This window comes from Eretmochelys imbricata, chromosome 21, assembly GCF_965152235.1.
Source record: "Eretmochelys imbricata isolate rEreImb1 chromosome 21, rEreImb1.hap1, whole genome shotgun sequence".
Classification (NCBI taxonomy): domain Eukaryota; kingdom Metazoa; phylum Chordata; order Testudines; family Cheloniidae; genus Eretmochelys; species Eretmochelys imbricata.
In genome coordinates, this window is record NC_135592.1 from 3,252,767 (window position 1) to 3,275,412 (window position 22,646).

The window sequence follows — 22,646 nt, forward strand, 5'->3', positions numbered from 1 at the left end:
AGTCTAATTAAAAGATGCTAATTAGACAACCCCACTGTAAACATTGAGCAACAGTTATGGTTAAAAATTATTAAGCTTGTTAATTTTTCCACTTGCTGTGAACCCCAACACCCACTAGGTGCCACTGTTTCTTCTCACAAAAAAAAAAGTGAAAGCAGAGAGCCTGAATTCACCAGCAGATAGGTGCTACTTTCATGTGCTATATTATCAATTTTGTCCAGTTACCGCAGACTGAAAAGGAAAGGAAGTTTATACCACAAAACTCAACTATTTGCTACTTGACAAGTAGCAAATAGTCAAAGCTGAGAAAAGAGCATTCACTTACTGGCATGCTCACGAATATAGGTTTGTAAAAGTGCTATATAGAACTATCCACTGCCAACAGGTCTGCCTCTCTACACATCACTTTGTCCAGACATCTCCTATGTCTTATGGTTAAAGAGCTTCACTGCACCATGAAAGACCTCCCTGTAGCCTTTTAAGGAGCTTTGGATTGTTTAAGTAGTAAGGGGTGGAGTTTTGCTACAGAGCAAGGGCTTGAACATTGGCCTTTGCGCAAGTATTTTGTGACTGCTTAACATTAACATGAGGTCTGCAGTAACTTGGGAACGTGTGGCCATACAGCACGTTTCAACATGATTATTGCACCAAAGGTACAGCCATGCACAACACAGGACTTGCCTGCTGATGCCTGCTGGGTCTTCTACCTACATGTATCAAATATCAACGCTAGTTTTAAAGTAACAATGGATTGATATTACAGTGGATGACAAATTCACCATTTCTCAAAATGAACTGCAAGGTGGTGACACTGAACACCCTTCCATTTGAAGTCTTCTACCCAAGCTTTGTGCACATAGGAACAGCAAGCTTTCCCCCCAGGAAAGAATGTTAACTCATAGGTAAGAAGCAACCCTCCCACTAAAAGGACTTCAGGCTATGTCCTGGCATCTCCCAAGAACAGGATCAACTGTGGATGGCTGAGAAATTAACGCTTGTGAACTAGGAACCAGCCTGAGACCCAGATCACTTCACAGAGGACTCAGCACAGGGTTTCAGATGGTAATTTTCAAGCATCCTACTGAGGCTGGATTTGAATTAAGAAGCTAGAGTGGAAAGATTCTATATCCATTACCAATATCCTAAACTACCCAATCCCCCATTTTTTCCAGGCTTCAGACAGACAAAACAACATCAAGACCTAAATAAAGAATCCCAATTAGTTTCAGGGCTAATAGGTAATTTCATTTCTAATTAAAGTTTTCCCTTAAGCATGGCAAGTCTGATACTGCAGCATCCAGGGGGACAGACCAATTATGATAGCTGCGATTTTTTTTTGTATATAATTAAAACCTCCTCTATCGCACAGCCTACCATACCTAGCTGTGGAAGTGTTATTCATACAGTTTTAATTAATTCAATTTAAATTAGCAATACATGTATTAATTGAGATAAGCAAGTTTTAATCTGCCATTATTAAATAGCACGAGCAGTTTTTGCTCTGCTTAAGAAGGCACTAAAACTGGAATGATAGCTGTGCCTGAAGAATAACTTCCGTAGGTTTTTTAATGACAACTGCAGTCTCACCCATGGAATATCACAAAAACAAGGAATAGCACAGAAAATTAAAGATGACAGTATACTTTGCTGAGTTTGGTTTTTTTAAATGTGGTTTCTTACATCTAAAGTGTCCTTAATCTGATTCAGTGTTTTTGTTCACTTACAAGATTGAAACTAACATCCAGCTGTACAAGACAAGTCATTTCTATTTATTGACAAATATCTGTTGCAATTCCAGTTCACTGAAATGCATATAAAACATTTACCCAGAAAGGGTTTTCTTGTTAAAAAAAACAAAACAAAAACATTTTTACTTCAGTCTAAAAACAGATGTCTGTTTATTTTAAGTCAATTTCTGAGCTTAGATGATAGCTCTTGGTAAATCTCAGTCCTTTTGCAGTGAAGATTGCTCTCCCATCACCAATCACTCTTCAGCAGTTCCTGAAGATAGACAGAGTTAGCGTGATAAGCAGTCATCCAATTAAAATGCCTATGAAATTTCCTATAGTAAGAGTGAGAAGCGTAATAACTCTGCCATGTTCGGTAATAGGACTTCCAGTATTCTTCATAATTCTGAGTCTCATAGGAAAAGCCAGGAGAGCTCTCATCCTGAGGGCTGTATGAACAGTCTTCCTGGGCTCCTCTCTTTGGAGGACTGGGGGATTGTTGGTAGTGGCTTTTCTTACATCGTTTGGAATTTTGTTTCACCACCTTTTTTTTCACCCGACCGTGCTTTTGGATTTGTGGCATATGTTGGTGCTCCACTGGGCTCAGGGAGCAGCTTATGCTTTGGGAATAGTTTAGCGGAGTCTGATCTATAATAAGCACATCACTTCCTCTCTCTTGAGTATCTGAAGAGGCTTCAAGGTATGACTTGTTTTCCCCGCTATGAGAGGAAGCTCTGGAACTGAATGAGTTACTATCACTATCAGTGTCCCCAAACGATACACACTCTGCTACTGAGTACATGGTCTCTTTCATCCCCTTCTTTTCGAAAGCACCATTTTTAGGGTGCTGGTACTGCTCTCCAGGGCCTGTGTAGCTTCTTATGATTTCAACCCTTTTCTCCAACCCTTCTTTAATGAAGTACTCATAGTCTTCAACAAACTCTGCAAAGCTCCATGGAACGGTAGGCTGTGGGTTCTTAAATGATGACAGGCAAGGAATTTTGGGGAGTGTATTTTTTAAGGTTTCCTTGTTCAGATGTTGACCAACATTTTGTTCAGTGGTTTTGCAAGCCGTTGCCATTTGATTTCTCTGTTGTGTGTTGAAGTTTAATGTCTTTGGACTCTTACTAGTTTTTTCTGCATTTGCATGATCTGGGCAGCCTTTTAGTAGTTGCTTCTGTTTCGAAACCCTTCTTGGCTTGGACATGGAAGAATTTTCACCTGAAACACTAGGATCACACTGAGGTATCTGAGCACAGCTATTTATGTGCATGTGCTGCACTGACTCCTCTGGTCTTTTATGGGTCAAGATATGAGCTGAAGCATCTGCATGGGCAATAGCTGTGACCTCTACATCCCACTGGGCAAATTGCTCCACCAATCCAGTGGGTACAGGTTCTGCACAACAGAAAAAATCAGCCATTCAGTCAAAAGCAGCACAAGACTTCTTTCTTGATCCCGAGGAAACAAGTATGTTTTGCATGCTATATAACAAAATCCCAAATCATAACAGATTGTAAAGTGACAGTTGTCAAATTTGCTCTTTTTTCATAAATATTACCCGTATTTCTGGTGGAAGTTTTGTTTTTTTTAAAAAATACAATAGATGCATTTCTCTATTAGAATGCCATCATTCTTTTCATAATTATTCACGGTAAACTATACTTATTATTCGAAGGGCAACCTTAGAGAAGAGCAATAACTCAGGTCATTAGAAGATATATTTATGGCTAACAATGTCAAACATAATACAGTATTATCTCTCTGCTACAGCATACACCCTAATTAAAAACACTGGTTTTAAGATATATTAAAAATGTTAAAAGGAGCATGGAAAGGAAAATGCAAAGCATTGTTAACAGGTAAATTCTGTTATTGGGGAAAAGTGATGTTGAATCCATTCAGATTTCCCAGTTCCTTTCTCTTCCACTCCACTATTGCACCCATAAAGCCCACAAGACCTCAGCACTCCACTCTGCCGTTCCCATTGCCTTCTTATGAAAATCTATCCCTAAGTGTACACGCAGTTTTAATTTTGTATTGCTTTGTATAATTGCAGTGATTTTAAAATAAAGCTACAGGCCACCTAGTTAAGAGCTATTTATGTACGTTATCAGTACCAACACTCTGCCTTACAAGACATATTTAGCTATTAGATTTAGCATAGTATCTGTAGATTAAACCACAGTTCATGATGACCACCTGTAAATTCAACTGTCACATTAAAACCAAAAAAATAACCAAGAGAATATAATGCAGACATATTCAGGAGACAGACTGTACCTGGTAAAGGAAGAAGCTGAAGATTACATTTCTGTGCAATTTTCATCATCATATTCTCTTCCTCCCCACGGCAACAGTATGTCACAGCTAGGCCTAAGGTTCCTACAATACAGGGAGCGAGGGAAGAATTAGCTAGCCAGTTCCACATATGCACTGCTTCCAGCTACACAACCCCACAACAGCGTTTTACCAAAGCGTCCAGCTCTGCCAATCCGATGCATGTATGTTTCCCAGTCCAAAGGCACATCCAGGTTGATAACAAGATTCACCTTCTCAGCATCAATTCCACGAGAAGTCTTGAGGAGAGGCAAAAAACAGAGGTAATGGTGACTAGTCATAAGAAATGCAGTTCATCTATCAATTCAGGAGGCCCTTCTGTAAATTCTATGTATTGCAATACACGGTACGTGAAAACTATAATTTCCTGGCTTGCTTAGGTTAGCTAGAAATAAGCGTATAAACACTCTGCATTGAGATGTACAACTGGAGGATCATTTGTATTACTATGGAGGAAGAATAAGCAGATGTCTGGGTACCAAGGAAGCACATATGCTCCCAGCTTAGGAGAAATATACAGGACAGTAATATTTTTAGGTGGTAGAACTTCAAGCACTGAAGTATTGAATAACCTTGCCCTGTCTTTTCATGTTTTTAAGTATAAAGAAAAAAATTGTACCATGGCCAATACTCATGTGCCACACACAGAAGAGATATTGCTACAGCTCTCCTTAAAACGTGAAAGAGGTGTTGTGTTGGGATCACATGAAAGAGAAAAGTAACCTCTGTTCCTCTGTACCACCACCAAAAGATAGACTTATTCCTTTGAAATTCAGATAGCCTCCCAGAGCCTAACTATGAAAAGGTAATTAAAAAGAAATAAGTATTTAAACTTTATGTTTTTAGAAAGACTTTGAAAATTAGTTTTCTTTTCTGAAGATGAAAACTGGGTGGCAGTTTGTGTGCTCCCCAGAGACAGAAAATTACTATTTTCAGATAAATGTTCTATAAATACTGCTAAGTCAGATCTATTTCCAAGTCAGCGCTACAGTACATGAATTTATGTTCTAGAGAACTACTTATCAGAAAGAAAAACACAACTCACTAAGTCTGTGGAAATCAGGACTCTACAATGGAACTGCTTCAATTTAGCCATAGCATCGAGACGCTGGTTCTGATTCATACTTCCTGAAGAAACAATAATGAATATTTAGAAACTGAAAGAGTATTTAGGTTATTTAGCCTTGTGCTGCTCAAACCAAGGGAAAACAGGGCTCAGTAAATTCTACTCCTGAAAGCTAATGAAGTGGCATCCTTCCTTCAGGCACTAATTTTCAGGCATGTTGTATCTACACCAGGAAATAGAGATGACTGGAAAGTAGACAAATTTTAAATTATTATTAACAAAGTAGGGTATAAAATTAATCTCTTTTTTAAGAGAGATTATCCCTTTCCCAAGTGTTATAATAACATGGAATGCAAATAAATTTGACTTACTAACTACCATAAAGATGCAAATATTCTTACAGCAAGGGAAGACAAAGAAAAAGGATTAGTGATAATTACAAAAATAAACAAAAAAGGATGGTTTTGTTATAATTGTGCTGAGCTTTATTTTATTGGCTTCTTATTCTTAACAAGTGCCCTAATACATTAAATAACTCCAGACACACACTTCTGAAAATTTCAGACGCAAGAGGACTTCCCTTTCCAAATACATCAATCTGTTACAGTACTCCAAAGCATAAACGGGATTCCCTACTACAGACTGGAAAACAAAATGAAGTAACTGAATCATCTAACCAATAACAAAAAAATAAAGTTAAGCAAATATTTAAAGATTCTCAGTGAACATGCAAGAAATATGAACGGTCAAACATTATCTGTAAATTATTCATATAAAGGCCCCCAAGTCCCCCGGCTATGTCCTGAATATTCCAATGGCAACATTTCTACTGTGACTTTAGGTCAGTTTCGTACAAAATTCCAACTAACAGAAGCAGTAAGTTCCAAATGCACTTGCCTGAAATGCACACAGCAGGAAAACCTTTGGATGTCAATATTTCAGCCAGGTGTTGAGCCCTAATACAACATAATTATATAAAGGTTGTAAATAAAATTACGTACTTCCCGGGTTTCTTCAAGATGACAGACTGAAGATGACTTAACAAGCTAAGCATCAGATCTGAACTTTCATGCCTTTACAGCCAAAGATTAAAATTCCAGCAGTTGTCTCAGCTGTTCATCTGGTTAAGTTAGATACAATGACACTTTGCAATTTTGAAACTGGTGGATCTTTCAGCTGAGACTTCAAAAATCAAGTGTGCACAGACATTAGTTCCCACAGCACTCACGTAAATGCAGAAATTGCCCTGATATCAAAATTCCTCCCTACCTCTATACACACTTAGTACTATGTACCACCCATTCAGGCTGCAGCCCTGCGTTCCAGAAACTGTAGCGTTTCGGAGTTGAAATTTGCATGCAGGTTGTGTAATACTTTGGGCTCTTTACAAAAGGTGCTATAAAAATGGAATATATTATGCCCACTGTTCACAAACATCTGCAAACATCATATTGTTAGTTTTAAGAAGTTCTTGTTACCTGCTGTGCAGATTTGAGAAGACCAAGGCCTGATTAAATGGAATCTTACTGAAGAGCTCCTGCAAGTGCTGCGCCTTCTCCTCAAAAGTCTTATGAGGAAGTGAATGAGAATTCACAATTTTGTAATATTGCTTCAACCCTGTGCAAGAAATCAAAGCATGGTAAGGTTAACAGTACAAAAAATTCACAATGAATTGGTATTAAAAAGTTGATTCAAATATGTAGTAACTAGAACAAGAACATTAAAGAATAGGAAATATTAGTTAACCAGTTATCACCACATGCTGAATTCGAATCTGGAAGGCTATTTTTCTTTAAAGTTTGGAATCTTTTCTTGAAGCTTTGGAAAAAAGATAACCCATAACAGAGAAAAAAAAACACTCTCTCATCATAGATACTTTGCCTAAGAAAAGTTGGGGTATAATCACTTTTTTGAACAAATCACGAAATAGAAGTGATAAACCAAGTATTTTGGAATGTTTTTTGTTTTTATTAATTATACTCGTAGCTGAATGTTAAATAAATTCAGATTTTATTTGCCTAAAAACATTGAAGTTATGGATGTGCAACTTATACATACCAATGAGACTTGGGTCAGTGGGGTTCAACCTCACAAAGGTAGGGTCTCTCATGTACCTGGTCAAAGCATTAGCCAATGATTCAGGGTAGGTAGCAGAAACAGCCAGCATCTGTTTGTTGGCTGGCAAAGAAGAATAAATCCAGCTAAGAGAAAGTAAGATATTGAAAGTGAATGTATCCCACATAATGCATGTTTTAGAGCTGAAAGATTCTGCATGTTAAAACTACTGCTAGGCGTATGAGAGAAACACTAGTATTTTTCTTACTTGACTTGTTCCTGGAAGCTGCCTTCTTCCAGAAGCTTGTCCGCTTCATCAAGAATGAAAAGGCGGATACTGGCTGTATTCAGACAGTCCAATTCTATGAGCTGCTTTATTCGACCTACATGATAAGAGAGAAGTGAGACACTTGAGCCCCAAAAATATTTATGAAAAGAATCTGGTTGAGACAAGACCACTATCTGTTGCATATCAAAGACTTGTTACCAAACCCACTTATTTAATAAATCTTTTTTTAAAAGCATATTTAGACTAATCACTCACTAAAAATACTTCTCTGGTCTAATTTTCTTTTGCTTCAGGCTTTGAAACTGTCCTCTCTGACTGTGGGACAAGAATCAAGAATTCAAGAGTGCATTTATGTACCAAATATTGTACTGTTGAAAAGCGTATCACTGAATTGTGACTAAAGTACAGTGAAGTGTGCTCTTACCTGGAGAGCCTACAGCTATGTGACACTTTTTTAGTCTCATTTTGTCTTGGTTCAAAGGAGTCCCTCCAATGAAGACATGACATTCCAAGCCCTCCATTTTGATTCCAATAGTTGTGATAACAGCATGAATCTGCACTGCAATTTCTCTTGTAGGAGCTAAGACCAGGATCTGAAATAAAGAATTGGGCTTTGAAGGCACAGTGACAGCTCAGTGGATTAGATGCAGTCTTTCACCTCTACATCACTGCTTTAACTACAGCTTAGGCGGCCAGTGACAAAGTTTTTACCATCAGCTGTTTCATGACTTGTGTAACACTCCTTGGAAGTCAAGTCCAGTTCTTACTGGACAGGTCCTCCCACCCCCCAAATCAATAAGTTGAGACTAAATTCCTACAGCCCCCGTAAAAGCTGCCCCTAAAGAGTAGATCTGAGGCATATTGATACGGTGGCATAGGTGAAAGTCTACTATCACAGTCCATGATATACTTGTCCTAACAAAATATTTCTGTCACTGAGGTTGTCGAGCCAACAAGATACTTTTTTGTGCTTGCAAAGCCTAAAAATGATCAACAAGGGAGGCATGGGTGTTTCCCTTATCGTACCCGCATATTTATTTCATTATAACCTATCAAGCAATCTACTACTAACACAGATTACAAAATAAAACAGCAGCTCTGCAGCACTGCATTCTTACTAGGAGCTTCAGACATCAGGGCACTGAGTTTTAACAGTAAAATACATGATGCGCTTCATTCAAACGTAGACAACCACACAGCCCCCGATTAAATTGACCAATGTCCTGTCCTGCAACTAGGTGGTGACCTCTTTGGTTATTCAAATACCTTGGACAAGGACCTGGAGATGCTCCCAGGCTACTACAAACCATCACATCTTCAGGGCTCTCACCTGGGTTGCCGGGTTTTCCAGTATGAGGGAATCGAGGGCAATGGTCGAGAACACACAGGTTTTGCCAGTGCCAGATTTTGCCTGCACAATGAGATCTGAAAGGGTTTGAAGAGCCCAAGTCAGGCAGCAGCCAGAAGAGTGTCCCCCAGGTGATGCAGTGTTATTAGGGGCTTCACGGACTCCCTGTGCACGAACAGGGGCCGAGTCTCTACCAATCGCTCCTTCCCTTGGGAAGCAAACCACAGGCCCCAGCTCCCGACCCCTCGGGGGGGGGGGGCACCCGCTCCCGAACCCGACCCCCCACCCGCTCCCGACCCGACCCCACCCCTCGGGCCCCCAGCTCCCGGGGAGAGGGGGGGCAGCTCCCGAACCCGCCCCGCCCCCTGCACCGCCGGCAGCCCCCCGCGCCCACTCACCCAGGCCGCAGCGCCCCAGCGGAATGGCCTTCAGCTGCACCGGCGAAGGCCTCAGGAACCCGGCGGCCTCCAGCCCCGCCAGCACCGGGGCCGACAGCAGCAGCGACCCGAAGTCCGCCGGGCCTCCGGGGATCAGCACGTCCCGCGTGCGAGGCCGCATCTCGGCCGGAGCCCCGGCAGGAGCCGCCATCATGGGAAGCGGGCGAGATTGGCAGCTCTCGCGAGAAGCCGCAAAGCGCCGCGAGGCCTTCTGGGGGAAAACTTTATCAGCAGCCCCGCCGCGCGGACACGGCCACGGGCGGAAGGAACCATTGTGTGTTGGGGGGGGAGGGGGCGGAAGGAACCATTGGGGTGATTTGGCGATAGACTCCTGGGGACTGAAAGCGGGGAGGCAGGGAGCTGGGGGGGAGGCAATTGGAGAGTGAGAAGGGGGGGCACCAGGGGGCTTCTATGAGGGGACACCAAAGGGAGCAGGAGACTGGGGGGGAGCATTGGGGCTCTGAGAGGTGGGGGCACCCCCCAACTTGCCCCCCCACCCCACAGGGCACCCCCCAACTTGCCCAGCCAGTTGCTTTCCTTCATGAGCACCCCCCCACCCCCCACAACTCTTGGCGCCACACTTAGCATGGGGTAGGACACATTCACCGGCCTTAATGCACCCCCAGGAGCCGGATGAAGGGGTATGCCCATCTCTTCGGGCACTGTTCTCTGCACTTGTGGGGGGGGATGCTTGACGGGCACTTGTTACTGTCTACCGCTAACCCCTAGGATTTTAATGTAGAGCGCCAAAGTGGGTGCGATAGCTCTGGATATCTTGAAAGCTTCTCTCCCTCTCACCCATAGAAGTTGGTCCAATAAAAGATATGACCTCACCCACCTTGTCCCTCTAATATCCTGGGACCGACCTAGCTACAGCAACCCTGCATCCAACAATGTTCTTAATTTGTCCAGCGGAAGATCCAACTGGGCAGTACCTGCATAACGTGTAGATGGTTTCAGAGTAACAGCCGTGTTAGTCTGTATTCGCAAAAAGAAAAGGAGGACTTGTGGCACCTTAGAGACTAACCAATTTATTTGAGCATGAGCTTTCGTGAGCTACAGCTCACTTCATAGATGGTTTCTTGTCAGCAGAGGGTGCTGTCACTGCACATATTGTGCTTCCTTTATTGATTTTGACATAAAGGTGTAGCTTAATCAAGTCTGTGTGTGTGTGACAGGATGGTATGGTGCACATAGATTTTCCCATGGGAGATGAGGGGGAAATTTGCTCTTGCTGCAAATTGTCACTACCTCAGATCTACAGACTTGGTTTGGGGCTGGTTTATATTAAATTTGTGCAAGTGGAACTTACTGAATGGACATATACAGACTAATCAGGTCTAATAATCTATTGAGGTTAACCTTAAGAAGCCTCAGCATTTGAACTTCGAGTAACAAAGCATCAGAAATTTAGCATGCCAGTATATTACTACTCTTAATTTGTATTACAGTACACCTAGGGATCCCAACTGAAATTGTGCTAGGTGATGTACATACACTTAGTAACAGGCAGTCCCCGTTCCAAGGAGCTTCCAATCTAATTAAACAAGAGAGAAAGTATTAATATCCTCAGTTTATAGACAAAAAAGACAGACAAATTAAGTGATTTGTCCAACATCATCCAAAAAGTTCATGATAAAGTTACATACTGAACCCAGATCTCCCTGAGTCCCAGTCTGATACCTTAACCACAAAACCCTCCTTCCACTCAGTAAGTGCCTCAACTTCTACTTTTCTAGAAACACCAGGAAATATGAATTCCTTGCTAACAGACCTTTATTTATTCATTTATGTTTGTTAGCTTTTAGCATCTAGCTCAGCGATATGATTTAGTAGCATCCTTTGTACGGAGCAGATTATAGAGCTCAAACAGAATCCCATTACATTTTGTTCCATATGATAAAAAGACCCCTTCAGTAAACCAAACACTCACACCATTTATCTCATTTGCTGCTCAGAAATTGCAGCCGCGTAGGTTTGAGCATAAAAAGTAACTCTCCACAACTGAAATTCCACAAACTGAAAAAACTCAATGTGGCCGTGCAACTGACGTGATTAATTATACAATTTAGTAATGTGGCATGATCCTTCAAGGGTGAGGGCTGGGTTTGTTTTGCTCTTTATAAAAACTGGGTCTATTCATTATTGTCCCCGGCTGGGTAATAAATAACTTGCCCTGTTTGGCATGCGGTTTACTGTAGACTGATATGCAAGGCAACCATAACTTCAACTGTGTGATTTATTAGGTGGGGAACTGTGCAGTAGCTTTAAAGGCAAGTAGGTGGAATTTAATTGATAGTGATTGTCTGTAGCAATGTGCCACATCCAATGTTATCAACTATTGCAGCAATTCCCATTGTTCTCCGTTGGTAGACATGTCAGACTGGACATCCAGCAGTTCTGGTTTTTATTTAATTTTAAATGACTTGGAGTTTTCAATATATAAACCTATAGGTAAAGTCCTGGCCCCACTGAAATCAATGGGGGGAAAAATCACATTGATTTCAATGGAGCCAGGATTTCACCTACAGACTGAACACAGGGGAAGGAAGGAAGGGGGATAGAGTGGTGGTTCCTGGGGTGCATGTGTCTGTGTGGGATACATTCATTCTGGTTCTCTGAGACTATTATTGCCTCTTGGATCTTTGAAAGTGACTTTTCACATCCCCATCTACTATTTTAATCTCATAACTGATGCAAGATTGAAGATTCCTTCCCCTAGATATCTTTGAAGTTGTAGTATATCTGATAACATTCACTCCTTCCTCCTTCTCCTCTCTCTCCCAGCTGATGTTCCAGCACTCTCTTTTCCTTCATTAACGCATTTTCTCCATCTTCCATCTCCCTCGGGTACCTTAGTATCTGATTCTGCTTACCAGGGCTTTTTTTTTTTTTTTAAACAAAACGAAATCATAACTTTGCTTTAGCATGTGGCTGTGTGATAACTTTAGACCTTCCTGCCTGCTCTGCATTTCAGAGCTTTCTTTACAAAGAAACTCTGAGCTCCTTTATGTGTACAGAACTTTGTACCAACTTTCTTCTCACATCTTAAGTCCCAGATGCAAGCATGTTCTTTGTATTTGTACACATAGCTCACCTAATACACAAAAGAGCTTTTAGGTCTTCTAGTCCATTCATAGCATTTATGTACTACAGTGATGGGCATACTCCAAATACCACAGATAGGTTTTACCACCTACAAAATGTGTAGCTGAGTTCTCTATGAACTCTGCAGTTCTTCCATAGTTAGATATCTTAGACAAGTATAAATGAGTACTATCTGGGTGATCACTGTATGCTTGCAAAACCATCTCGAACTATTAGGGATTAGGACAGAAGGCAGATTATCCCACATCTGCCCACTGCAAGGTTTCTTGCCCCTTCTTCTGAAGCATTGGGTGCTCGTCACTGTCAGAGACAGATACTGGATTGACAGATCCCAGGTCTGATCCTGTCTGGCAAGTCCTAGGTTCCTATGTTTCTGTTTCTGCAGCAGGTTCCAGTTTGGTACTTTATGCAGACAGCATAATAAATGAATATAGATATTTGGCACTGAAGAAAAAGGGAAATTCAGTTTGGAACGGGGAGCTGAGACGAACCCCATTGATTCAGTACCCGATGCAGCAGAGCTCTTGGCAGAATCACTGCCTCTGGGAAAAGGAGTCCCAATATAGATGTCTGTATGAAAATTTGTCTCTGCACCCAGCTGCAGAGGAAATAATCACACACAGATGGAAACTTGCAATGGGAGCAGGAGAAAACAGAACCACCATGGCTCACATGAGCTACTGCAGTTTTGGTAGATGTGATATTCTTTGAGGTGTCTTTGGAACCAGCCTGGCACGGCTGCAAGCTGCCTAGCCAAGACTGTTAAAGGAGCCGATTTCTTTTTGAAAATGGGATCCCAAGAGGAAACTGGCTGCATCTCAGGATGAACAGCAACCCCAATTCCTTCCGACTAATTTCTTTGGAGCGCCCGGCAATTCTTTCCTCCCAGCTGAAGTGATGAGGTTGCAGTTGCAGCAGTTCCCAGTATTGCTACTTTCCCACTGTGCATGACATACGTACGTACACAGATAAAAGCATCTGTGAGAAAGTGATCCTTAATGTGCAGCCAGTTGTCCCTCAGAACCCATGCAGCCGTTCACATGCAACTGGTGTTTGTTTTAGGGATAGCACCTTAACTAGACACATAGATTTGCAAGGCCTCTGCATTGCAGGAGATTAAAACACAAGCAGATGTGGAGATCTCCTCAGCAAGCCCAACACAGATGTCAGGAGAGAAGTGGGCTGGGAGGACGCTTGGCACAGGGCTAGTGGGAGGCTGTGCCGAGTGCAGTGTGAAAGAAGACACAAGGCCAGGAGTGGGAGGAGGGCTCGAAAGGAGAGAGGAATGAGAAGAGTGTAGGAGGGCAAAGTGGGGAGGAGGAAATGAGGGGAAAGGTATCTGTGGGGGCTGAGTCATGTGGAACCATGGGAAGTTTGAACCTGATCATGTTTCCGAAGTAGTGTCAACAACCTTCTTCCTACTAGATGCCCTTAAACTAAAGCACCAATAAGTGTGTTAGTCAGGAAAGAGAACAGACACCATCAATCATCATTGCTGCCATGAACCAGAGCATAAATGCATGCATCTGATGAAGTGAGCTGTAGCTCACGAAAGCTTATGCTCAAATAAATTCGTTAGTCTCTAAGGTGCCACAAGTACTCCTGTTCTTTTTGCAGATATGGACTAACACGGCTGCTACTCTGAAAGCGTAAATGTTGTCTTCTGAACCTTTTAGCTTCTTGGATAGGCCCTGTTTTACAAAACCGCAGCCCTTCTGAGGCCTGGGTATGATAGTAGTGAAGCTGGGAACCAGAGGTGAATGAGAGAGAAAAGCTTTTAAGAGAGCATTCACTACAATAAAAGTCAAATCCTGGACTGGTTGAAGTGACTGGGGTCGACACTGGTTTCAGGGGTGAGCTGAATGGTCTGGGACCAACATGGCTGTAACACTGCGCACATAAATTAGTTCCATGTTTTATTTTTCAGGTGAGGTTTTGTTAGGTGTTTGTACTGATTTAAAAAAAAAATACATTCCCTAGTCCATTTTTAGTCAGCAGGGCTTTTTATTATTATTCCATGCTGGCTCCTAACGGGAAGTAAATATCTAACCAAGAGATTATTATCACTGTATAATCTGGGTCCTGAGAGAGGCAAGGAGCCTTTTAGAAATATGGACGTGGCAAATGGTTTGATTAAATAAAATCCCTTGTAACCCTTTTAAATTAAATTGATGTGATCTAAACAGACAATGAAAGGCAGCAGGAAGCATTTGCTCTTGGGGGAGGAGCGGGGCAGAGGTGATAAAACAGCAGTTGATCAGATTTATATGTTCTGAGCAGTAATTTTTCTTACCCTTAGTAGAAGACATCTTGTAACGCATCTTAGATAATTTAAATATAAAGAATCATTTCTCTTTGTGATATATTGTTAGAGTATTCTTCAGACACAGTACCTTAATTCAGAGGGGCACTGCTATTTTTTATTTATTTAAATGTTTCTGGCTCTATACTAGGCTCTGCGGTGGAGGAAGGGTTATTAGAATCAGCCCAATGGCTGTATGCTGAGTAACCACGTGACATAACTGGAAGCTTTATTGTTCCACTGACGCTCTCCCTGTAGAGCCAAAGAATTTAGGTCCCACTCCTGGTGCTTTCCACGTGTAGGCAGTTAAAGGATCAGAGCACATGATTATAAGCTCTTTATAAACCCAATATTTATCATTTTAAAAATCTCATATTTTAAAGCCAATTTCATGAGCTTTGGGGCGTGACTCAAGATTTTTGAATGCTTAGAATTGGCAATGTTTGATAAATGGCACTTCCCAAACTTTGTCCCTGAGTCTCTGCTGGGATCCACTACCACTGCAGTGCAGAGACCACTGATGTCCCCACACAGGACTGGGGCCTCACAGTCCAAAGACTGCAACCTGCATCGTTACCTTTGTGACTGACAGCACGGTGTTTTGCCTACAGGAGCACTGCATAATTGTTTTAGCATCCCTATCAGTTGTGGAAACACCCCTGGGCCATAAATCAACTAGCACACACGCATTCTGCCCCCAATCACCTGTAGCGCAGGTGACTCCGGAAATTAGCATTTAGACAATGTCCAAAGGCGCGTCACAAAATATGACAATGAGCAGGCATATTTCCATTTCAGCTGAATCCAATTGCTTTACAAATGCTGCTAGCTTCGCAAATGACCCACAGTCTGCAGAGTGGCTTGAAAGAGAGTTCATTGCCTTCTGTGAAATGGAATATTTCTGTCCACCTAGTTTATTCTCTTAAATTGCACATTTGCCAAGAAATATAGCCACTAGCATTGCAGGGATCTTATATTAGGACAGACCTTCCGCAAGAGAGACTCATCTGAAAGGAAATGTGTATCCATTATACTAAGCCATTATGCTCTTTCCTTCCTTCCTCCCTCCCTGTGGCTGTATCCATCTCTTCATTATTCTCCTCCAACCGGTCCCCTGGGGGCTTATGAGCATGTTTCTTTATGTGCTTTCTAATCTTTACATTTCAAAACCACATTTTCCCTTCCCCAAATCTCCTGGATTTTTCACCATTTCTCCCCCTAAAATTAAAAACTCAATCTGATGAAATTACAAGTAAAAGCTGCGTTTTCTGGGATGTGCCATTCTCAGAGTTCCTGGCTGTTTTAAGGCTGCAGCAGTGTAGAAGAGGGATTTATCAAAGTGGGGAGAGAAGGGGGAAAATCATGGGGATAAAATCCAGGAGTTACTTTGAGTTTCTCAGTGCAACGGTGCAAAAGACTGTGCTGGAGCTTATTATTCATCCTTTACTGACTAGGGCCCCAATCCTGCCAGCTCTTCCATGTTTGTAGGCTTACAGCAGCAGAGAGTTCCATCCAAGTGAACAGTGCTCTGCATGGGCACAAGGTACTGCCTACATGGATGCAGCTTGCAGGATCTCTGGTCATAACATGGGCATGATGCTCTTATGCTGCATTAGAAATAGGACCAAATTCTAGCCACCAGGAGTTTGATTTGGTACATGCAAAAAAAACCTGTGGGCAGTGGGGAAGGTTTGCTGTCCCAATCCTCTCTTCCCCTAAAACCAGCAGAGAAGGTGCTCTGCAGGTTCCCCCATGACAGAATCCTAACAGTCCAGGGGGGAATCCCACTGTTTTGGGCACACACAGCTACACACGTACACAGCCCTCCCTGCACAGGTCATTCCTACACCTAGCAGGAGGAAGTGCAGGCATTGCCAGTCTGCACTGGGTATAGAGTAATGCTGCTGTTTGGAATGTGCAGCATTATTATATGTGCACCTGTTCTAGAATAACAGTTGCAGAGAAGATAAATTTAGCCCATGGTTTGGAGCCCCAGAGTCCACTGAGCCTCAGTTACATGTAGTTAGTCCAGTCATGAGAGATCTGTACAGTCCCACTTTGCTTCTCTCTAGATAATTTGTCTGCAACAAAATGACAGGGAAGTGTGTTCTAGTTCTGACCCTTCAAAATAGCCTCTAGGAATTATCTAGTTAAACTTCATGATTTGGGGGCCAGAACGGGTCCTGGGGAAGGAGGTTAGATCATTAGCAGAAGTAGTCATTACAACCATAAACAAGGGAAAGAATATAAAACATGAAGCTTTGTGGCATGAACCCAACTATCAGGGCCTAAGAGACAGCTTTCTCTGGGGGCAGGTTATCTCACAGCTGCCTAGTGCAGATTTTATTCCTCTGAAGCGGCTGGTATTGACCACTTCTGGAGACAATGAAACACAGGCATTGCCAGACTGAATCAGACCCAAGGACCATCTAGCCCAATGTCCTGTCTCTATCAGTGGCTGGTACTAGATGCTTCATAGGAAGGTATAACAACCCTGCAGCATGAAGATGTATGACGTGACGAGCTGGGAAAATGCCTGTCTTACTTTTTATGAATATCGTGTAACTCAGTTTCCCTATTTAATTTGGTGTTATTACCTGCCTGAATGCACAAAGTTAAAGGAGGCTGTAAAAGGGAGGTTGTTAAAGAACCCAGGAAAGGTAAGACCATGTCCTAGACAAGGAGCATTCCCTCAAACAATAGCCACCTTCATAGCCATGAAGAAAGACTTCTCAGCCACAGTGCTGGGAGGGGGCAGGCAGTCAGAAAGGCTGACCAGGATGTGCCAAGTGAAAGGGCTATTTGCAGTGTGGTTCTAGTGGAAAAGGCTGGCAGTCTGACTAAAGCTCTCAGAGACAGGGGACCAAAGACTGCAAGCAGTGTAGGCTGCTTCTCCCAACTTAGAGATGGGAAAAAACCAGAGCTGCCTAAGTTATGGCTAGAAAAGCTAAGCGTTGGTAAGGCAACATGCAAGTAGGCCTCTTAGTTATTTTAAATCTAGTTTTTTAAGCACTCCGTACCCTATTTAGGACAAAATAAATCATGTTTTGTTTTGAAAATGCTCTTTCTGTATACTGCAACCATATGCTGTCTCTCGGAATCTCAAAGAGAAACCTCAGTAGGGTCCAAAGTTGGACCAGCTAAATTAGTCACAGTTGATACTTGTAACCCAGGTCCTGGTCTGACAGTGGGTGAATTGCAGAATTGTACCCCAAGCAAGGTAAAAGCCTGATGCCTGACACCTTTGGGGGGGTGTACTCAGAGAATCCCCAAGACAGCAGTGTAGCTACCATCTGTAATGGTCACCTGGCTAATCTGCCTCCCACATTAGATCACATCCTATTTTGTTTAATTATGGTAACTCTGAATACCCATATACATCTCCAATTCCTTTTTAAATCTCACTAAGTTCTTGGCCTCAACGACTTCCTGTGGCAATGAGTTCTACAGTCTAACTACACATGATGTGACAGAGTATTTTCTTAGTCTAGACAGGATAGTGAACCACAAGAATCTCAAGCCTGATTCAGTCTAGCAATTCCTATGAGCTGTAACATAATTTTAACTTATTATTTTTAGTTGTTAAGCGCTGAGAACATGCTCAGCACTGTAACAAGGTACACAGTGAGGACAGACCCTAGCCCAGAGAGCTTATAACGTGAACAAGAGAGAGAATCCCAGAGCAGGGAATAACTGATGGAACCTTTGCCAAAGCCAGGCTTTCCTATGCTGTTGTTAAACACAAATGACATACACTGTTTTAATTCTGCACAAGATTAATTTTCCTTCCATATATATAGTGGCCTTATATAAAGAGAAGTAATCTTACAAACAACTGTGATGTGCATGCTGTGACATTTTATACACTCCCCTATGACCTTTGCTTTGCTAATACAATGTTTAATCTGTTTTAAACCCTCATATAATCATTTTTAAGTAAATCGTGTTCCAAACTGGGCGACTTTCACAGAGCTCCCATGTGAAAGGACGTAGCCATTCAGAGGTTCTAGCCCAAGCAGAACTGATGTGATTTTCTCTGCTACAGTGATATTTTGTTCTTTACACACGTATACTATATGACCCCTCCGGCTGGGCTCTCTCTTGTTCTCCTCCCCCTTAACCTTGTAAAATATCAACTAAGAATCTACAATAAGCTGCCCTGTGTACGGACTATTTGGGCTCCAAAGGTCAAATTCTGGGTGGTGCTGAGCATAAACACCTGCCATAAAACTCCAAGCAGTAAGGGGAGCATTTCTCTGACTTTGTGGGGGGCTCATTTGGGATCTCCCCTAAACCCACAAGCAGGTTTTTGCACAGCCATTAATGATGGAGCCAGATTGCTTAGGGCCAGGGGCATGGTTTGTGGTGTCTTGTATGCTTCTGGCCCTGCTTTAGCCCCTATGCAGTGCTGAGATCCAAACCGAGATTTCCAGCGTCTCCCAAGCCACTATCCGTCCTCCTCTCACCATATATTTATACAGGTTGAACCTCTCTAATCTGGCACCCTCGGGACCTGACTGGTGCTGACCATGGGAGGTTAATGCTCAGCGGGTCTCCATAGGCGTGGGAAGTAGGGGTGCCCCAGGTTCTCCGCCACGAATCAGCTGTTTGCAGAAGGGAGGAGGAGTTGGTAAGCGTGGGGTCACCGGTGTGTGAGAGGCATGGGGGGGAAAGGGGACAGAGGAGGGAGCTTGGCTCCAGTGGATGCTCCGCACCCACTAATTTTTCCCCATGGGTGCTCCAGCCCTTGGAGAACCATGGAGTCGGCGCCTATGCTGGACCATGGATGTTACCGGATCAGGGAGTGCCAGATTAGAGAGGTTCAACCTGTATTACATTCATGACACCTGAACAAAATTTGTGGTCCCTTTGAAATAATGGGATAAGCCACTCCCAGTAAAATTGCACAGCTTTCCCCAACCAGGGTTTGTGGGTTTTAAATTTTTTTTTTTTTTTTTAAGATTTAAAAGTTGTTCCAGCTAAACCTGCCCCTGCTCCTTTGTTGCTATTTCTCATTCCTTTTCTCGCTTGTTATCAGACTGGCATGTTTAGCTTTGAAGGATTTGCCCTCAGTGTCTGGGAGGACACAGAATTATTCAGAACAAATCTTGGTTTCTTTGATATATTTTTAAAGTGAGATAATCTTATCCTCCCACCCCAGATGTGTTAGCAGAAAGACATTGAGACTGCTCAGTCCTCTTCAGCACGTCTGACTCACTCTCAGAGTTGTGGTATTTACACGTGTTTATATTGCCATGGTGACTATTTTTGTTCTCTATAAATCAAAGCACTTTAAAATGAAAAGGGCCATTGATAGCAGCACACACACTGACTTCATATCCATGATCGAACATCGTGCTTCTGAGCATCCTGTGCATTCATTTTCTTTATGAAAAAGACGAATGGCAATTTGCCAATAAGTAACAAGACTTTGGAGCAGCAGTTACAGCTCCGTTGCTTTAAATAACCGGCAAAGTCTTGCCTTTTCCGCCAACAGAACGAGTGTATGGAGCGGCTATAAATAATAATAAATAGAGTCTTAAAAGGCTCAAGCCAGTGCCCTTCTGCTGACTGCACTGGGTCCATAGCTGGGCCTTTCATCCTGAACGATCCCAAAGAGCTTTACAAGTTTCAGCTGAAACATAAATGATACATAGGGATCACGTCAGATATACTGCTTAAAAGCTCATGGGAACACTATACAATAATATGGAAACCAAAGAATATTGTACAGCCAGAGGAATTTTAGGTAGGCAAAATTTGGCCAAAACACCAGAATTAATAGTGCCATAGGATATTTAAGGACCATGCCTAGTAGGCATGCCTGCTGTGCCTCTGTGTTTCCTCTCTCATCGCAGCCCCACTCTTTTGTCGCCAACTTCAGTACATCATATGTGAAATTAAATTGTAAGCTATTTCAGGGCAAGGCCCTTGCACTATTTACCTTTATTGCTTGCTGCCAAACACACTTTTGGATGCCAGGTAATAATAAAATATTAATACTACACACAGATGAATGGATGTATAGATGTATGCACAACCCATTTTAGTGGCTCAGTGTTTATTTAAAAAGAAAGTTCACCCAGGTAAGCCAGTTTTAGGATCAATAAGCCACTTCTTTGATATCAGCCAAAGCTGGAAATGAAATAAGGACTGTTAAACCTTCTCTAGTTTTAAATCAAAATTTAAACTTTTACTTACATTTTAGTAAAATATGGTATAAAGTGCATTTTAATTTGACTAATAAAAGGTTGCAGGGACATGAAAGCTAGACAGTGAACAGTGATGAGGGAGGAAGAGATACTGAGACATCAACATCATGAGACTGATGTTAACACAGTTAAGATGTGCTCGCTTGCCATAAAATTGACCAGTTTTATAGCCCTGTATAACATAGTTGTTGGTGATACTTTGTTCCTCAAACACAATCTCTTACGCTTCTATAGAAGCTTTTATATTGGAGTCTCCCGAGCTGCTTTTCAGCCTACGTGTACAGGGTTCACATCACCAAAACCCAAGTTGTCTCTTAAACAGAACAGCACACAAAAACTTTTTAAAAAATTGGACATGTATGAAAAATTTCATATCCAGTTGCAGCTACGGGGGAAATTTGGGGAGGTAGTTCCATACTACAAACAAACACAATCTCTTACAATTGCAATTCAGGCCACACTGAAACCCTGATTGATAAAACGTTTTGAAAGATTTTGCTTAGGAGTGCCGGAAAGGATAGAAAATGAGTAAAGATTCAGAGATAACCCCTGATGGTAGTTCAACAAAGAACAGCCAAGCAAAAGCACTGAGAAACCAGATCAATTACCTGGAAGACAACAAATGCAGATAAAGAAACCTTCAGCTGCAGAGGGAGGGATGTTTTTCAGAGGGGAAGAACTGAGGACTTTTTGATGAAAAATGAATGCACCACACAAAGGCATGTTCTATTTTCTCCCCTAAAGATCTTGATCTTAAGGTTTCTCCCCCCCGCCCGCCCTCCCCGCCGTCTTTTCCTTGAGACCAAGGGCCTAATTTTCCATTGTCCTGTACTAGTAAAATAGTACTTTGCACTAGTTGTGCTAGTGCAAAGTAAGTGCAGAGTGCAGCCACAGCAGACTGGGTGCAAGGCGCAAGGCAGTGGAGAACATAGGCCCAAGTGGTGATGTGGCTTCGTTACAGAGTGTAACAGACGTATGCACAGTAGAGGAAATCTCTGAAGAAAGAGGCCCAGAACCTCCATCCTCTAGTGAGAGTTCCTGCATGTGGATATTAAGCGCTGGATTTTGATCCCCCCCCTCACCCATACTCCTGAGGAAATTTAACTCCCTGAGCAGTCTCACTGGGAACGAGCAGTCCCTAAGGGTTGGGTAGAATCAGAGAAAATTCTGGCTCTAAACGTGAGATCAAAATCTTTGACCCAAACTAGTTGCAACAAACAGAATCAAAACAAAGGTTAAACATTTTTCACTGCGCGCATGTTGTCAGACACAGTTGCTGTGCTCGCCAAATTTCTTATGAGCTCTTCAGAACACAGCTCTTACCTAAACGCCATGCAAATATGAACTCCTGCCCTTGCGTACTATTCACACTGGGCAATTTAAAATGGTTTTACCCAGATTTTAGTGCTTGGAACAGCCATGTTTACCTTTTAGGTATTTGAATTTTTAAAACACTTAGAACAACATTCCCTAAATTTCTCAGAGAGTTTAGTATTTCAGAGGAGGCACTAGCTTCTCTGAGACCTGGTCCTAAGGAGAATCTGCTCAGGCCCCACACAATCTTTCGGGATTCCTAAGGCATGTCGTAGAGCAATAGGCTCTGGTTGTTGGGCCTGGCGGTGGCAGCCTAAAGAGAGAATTCAATCCCCCTTGATGCCTGTCTCAGTCCATTCCATGCCTTATTTAATAAGACCCCTGAAACTGCATATATTTTCCAAAAAGTTTTGTTCAAATTACAACCCTGGTCAGCCTCAGCTGGAGT

At 42.4% G+C, this 22,646-nt stretch overlaps 1 protein-coding gene across 1 annotated transcript; it reads right to left on the reverse strand.

Annotated features, from left to right (window-relative positions):
• Nucleotides 1-1,748: 1,748 nt before the first annotated feature.
• On the reverse strand, nt 1,749-9,431 carry DDX20 (DEAD-box helicase 20). Its single transcript, XM_077839148.1, has 11 exons — nt 9,224-9,431; nt 8,808-8,902; nt 7,902-8,070; nt 7,457-7,571; nt 7,192-7,334; nt 6,612-6,750; nt 6,031-6,089; nt 5,113-5,195; nt 4,201-4,306; nt 4,011-4,112; nt 1,749-3,125 (listed from the first exon to the last, which is right to left on the reverse strand). Exons 1-11 carry the CDS (start codon nt 9,414-9,416, stop codon nt 1,978-1,980), a joined length of 2,352 nt encoding a protein of 783 aa, XP_077695274.1. The 5' UTR covers nt 9,417-9,431; the 3' UTR covers nt 1,749-1,977.
• Between the last annotated feature and the right edge of the window lie 13,215 nt (nt 9,432-22,646).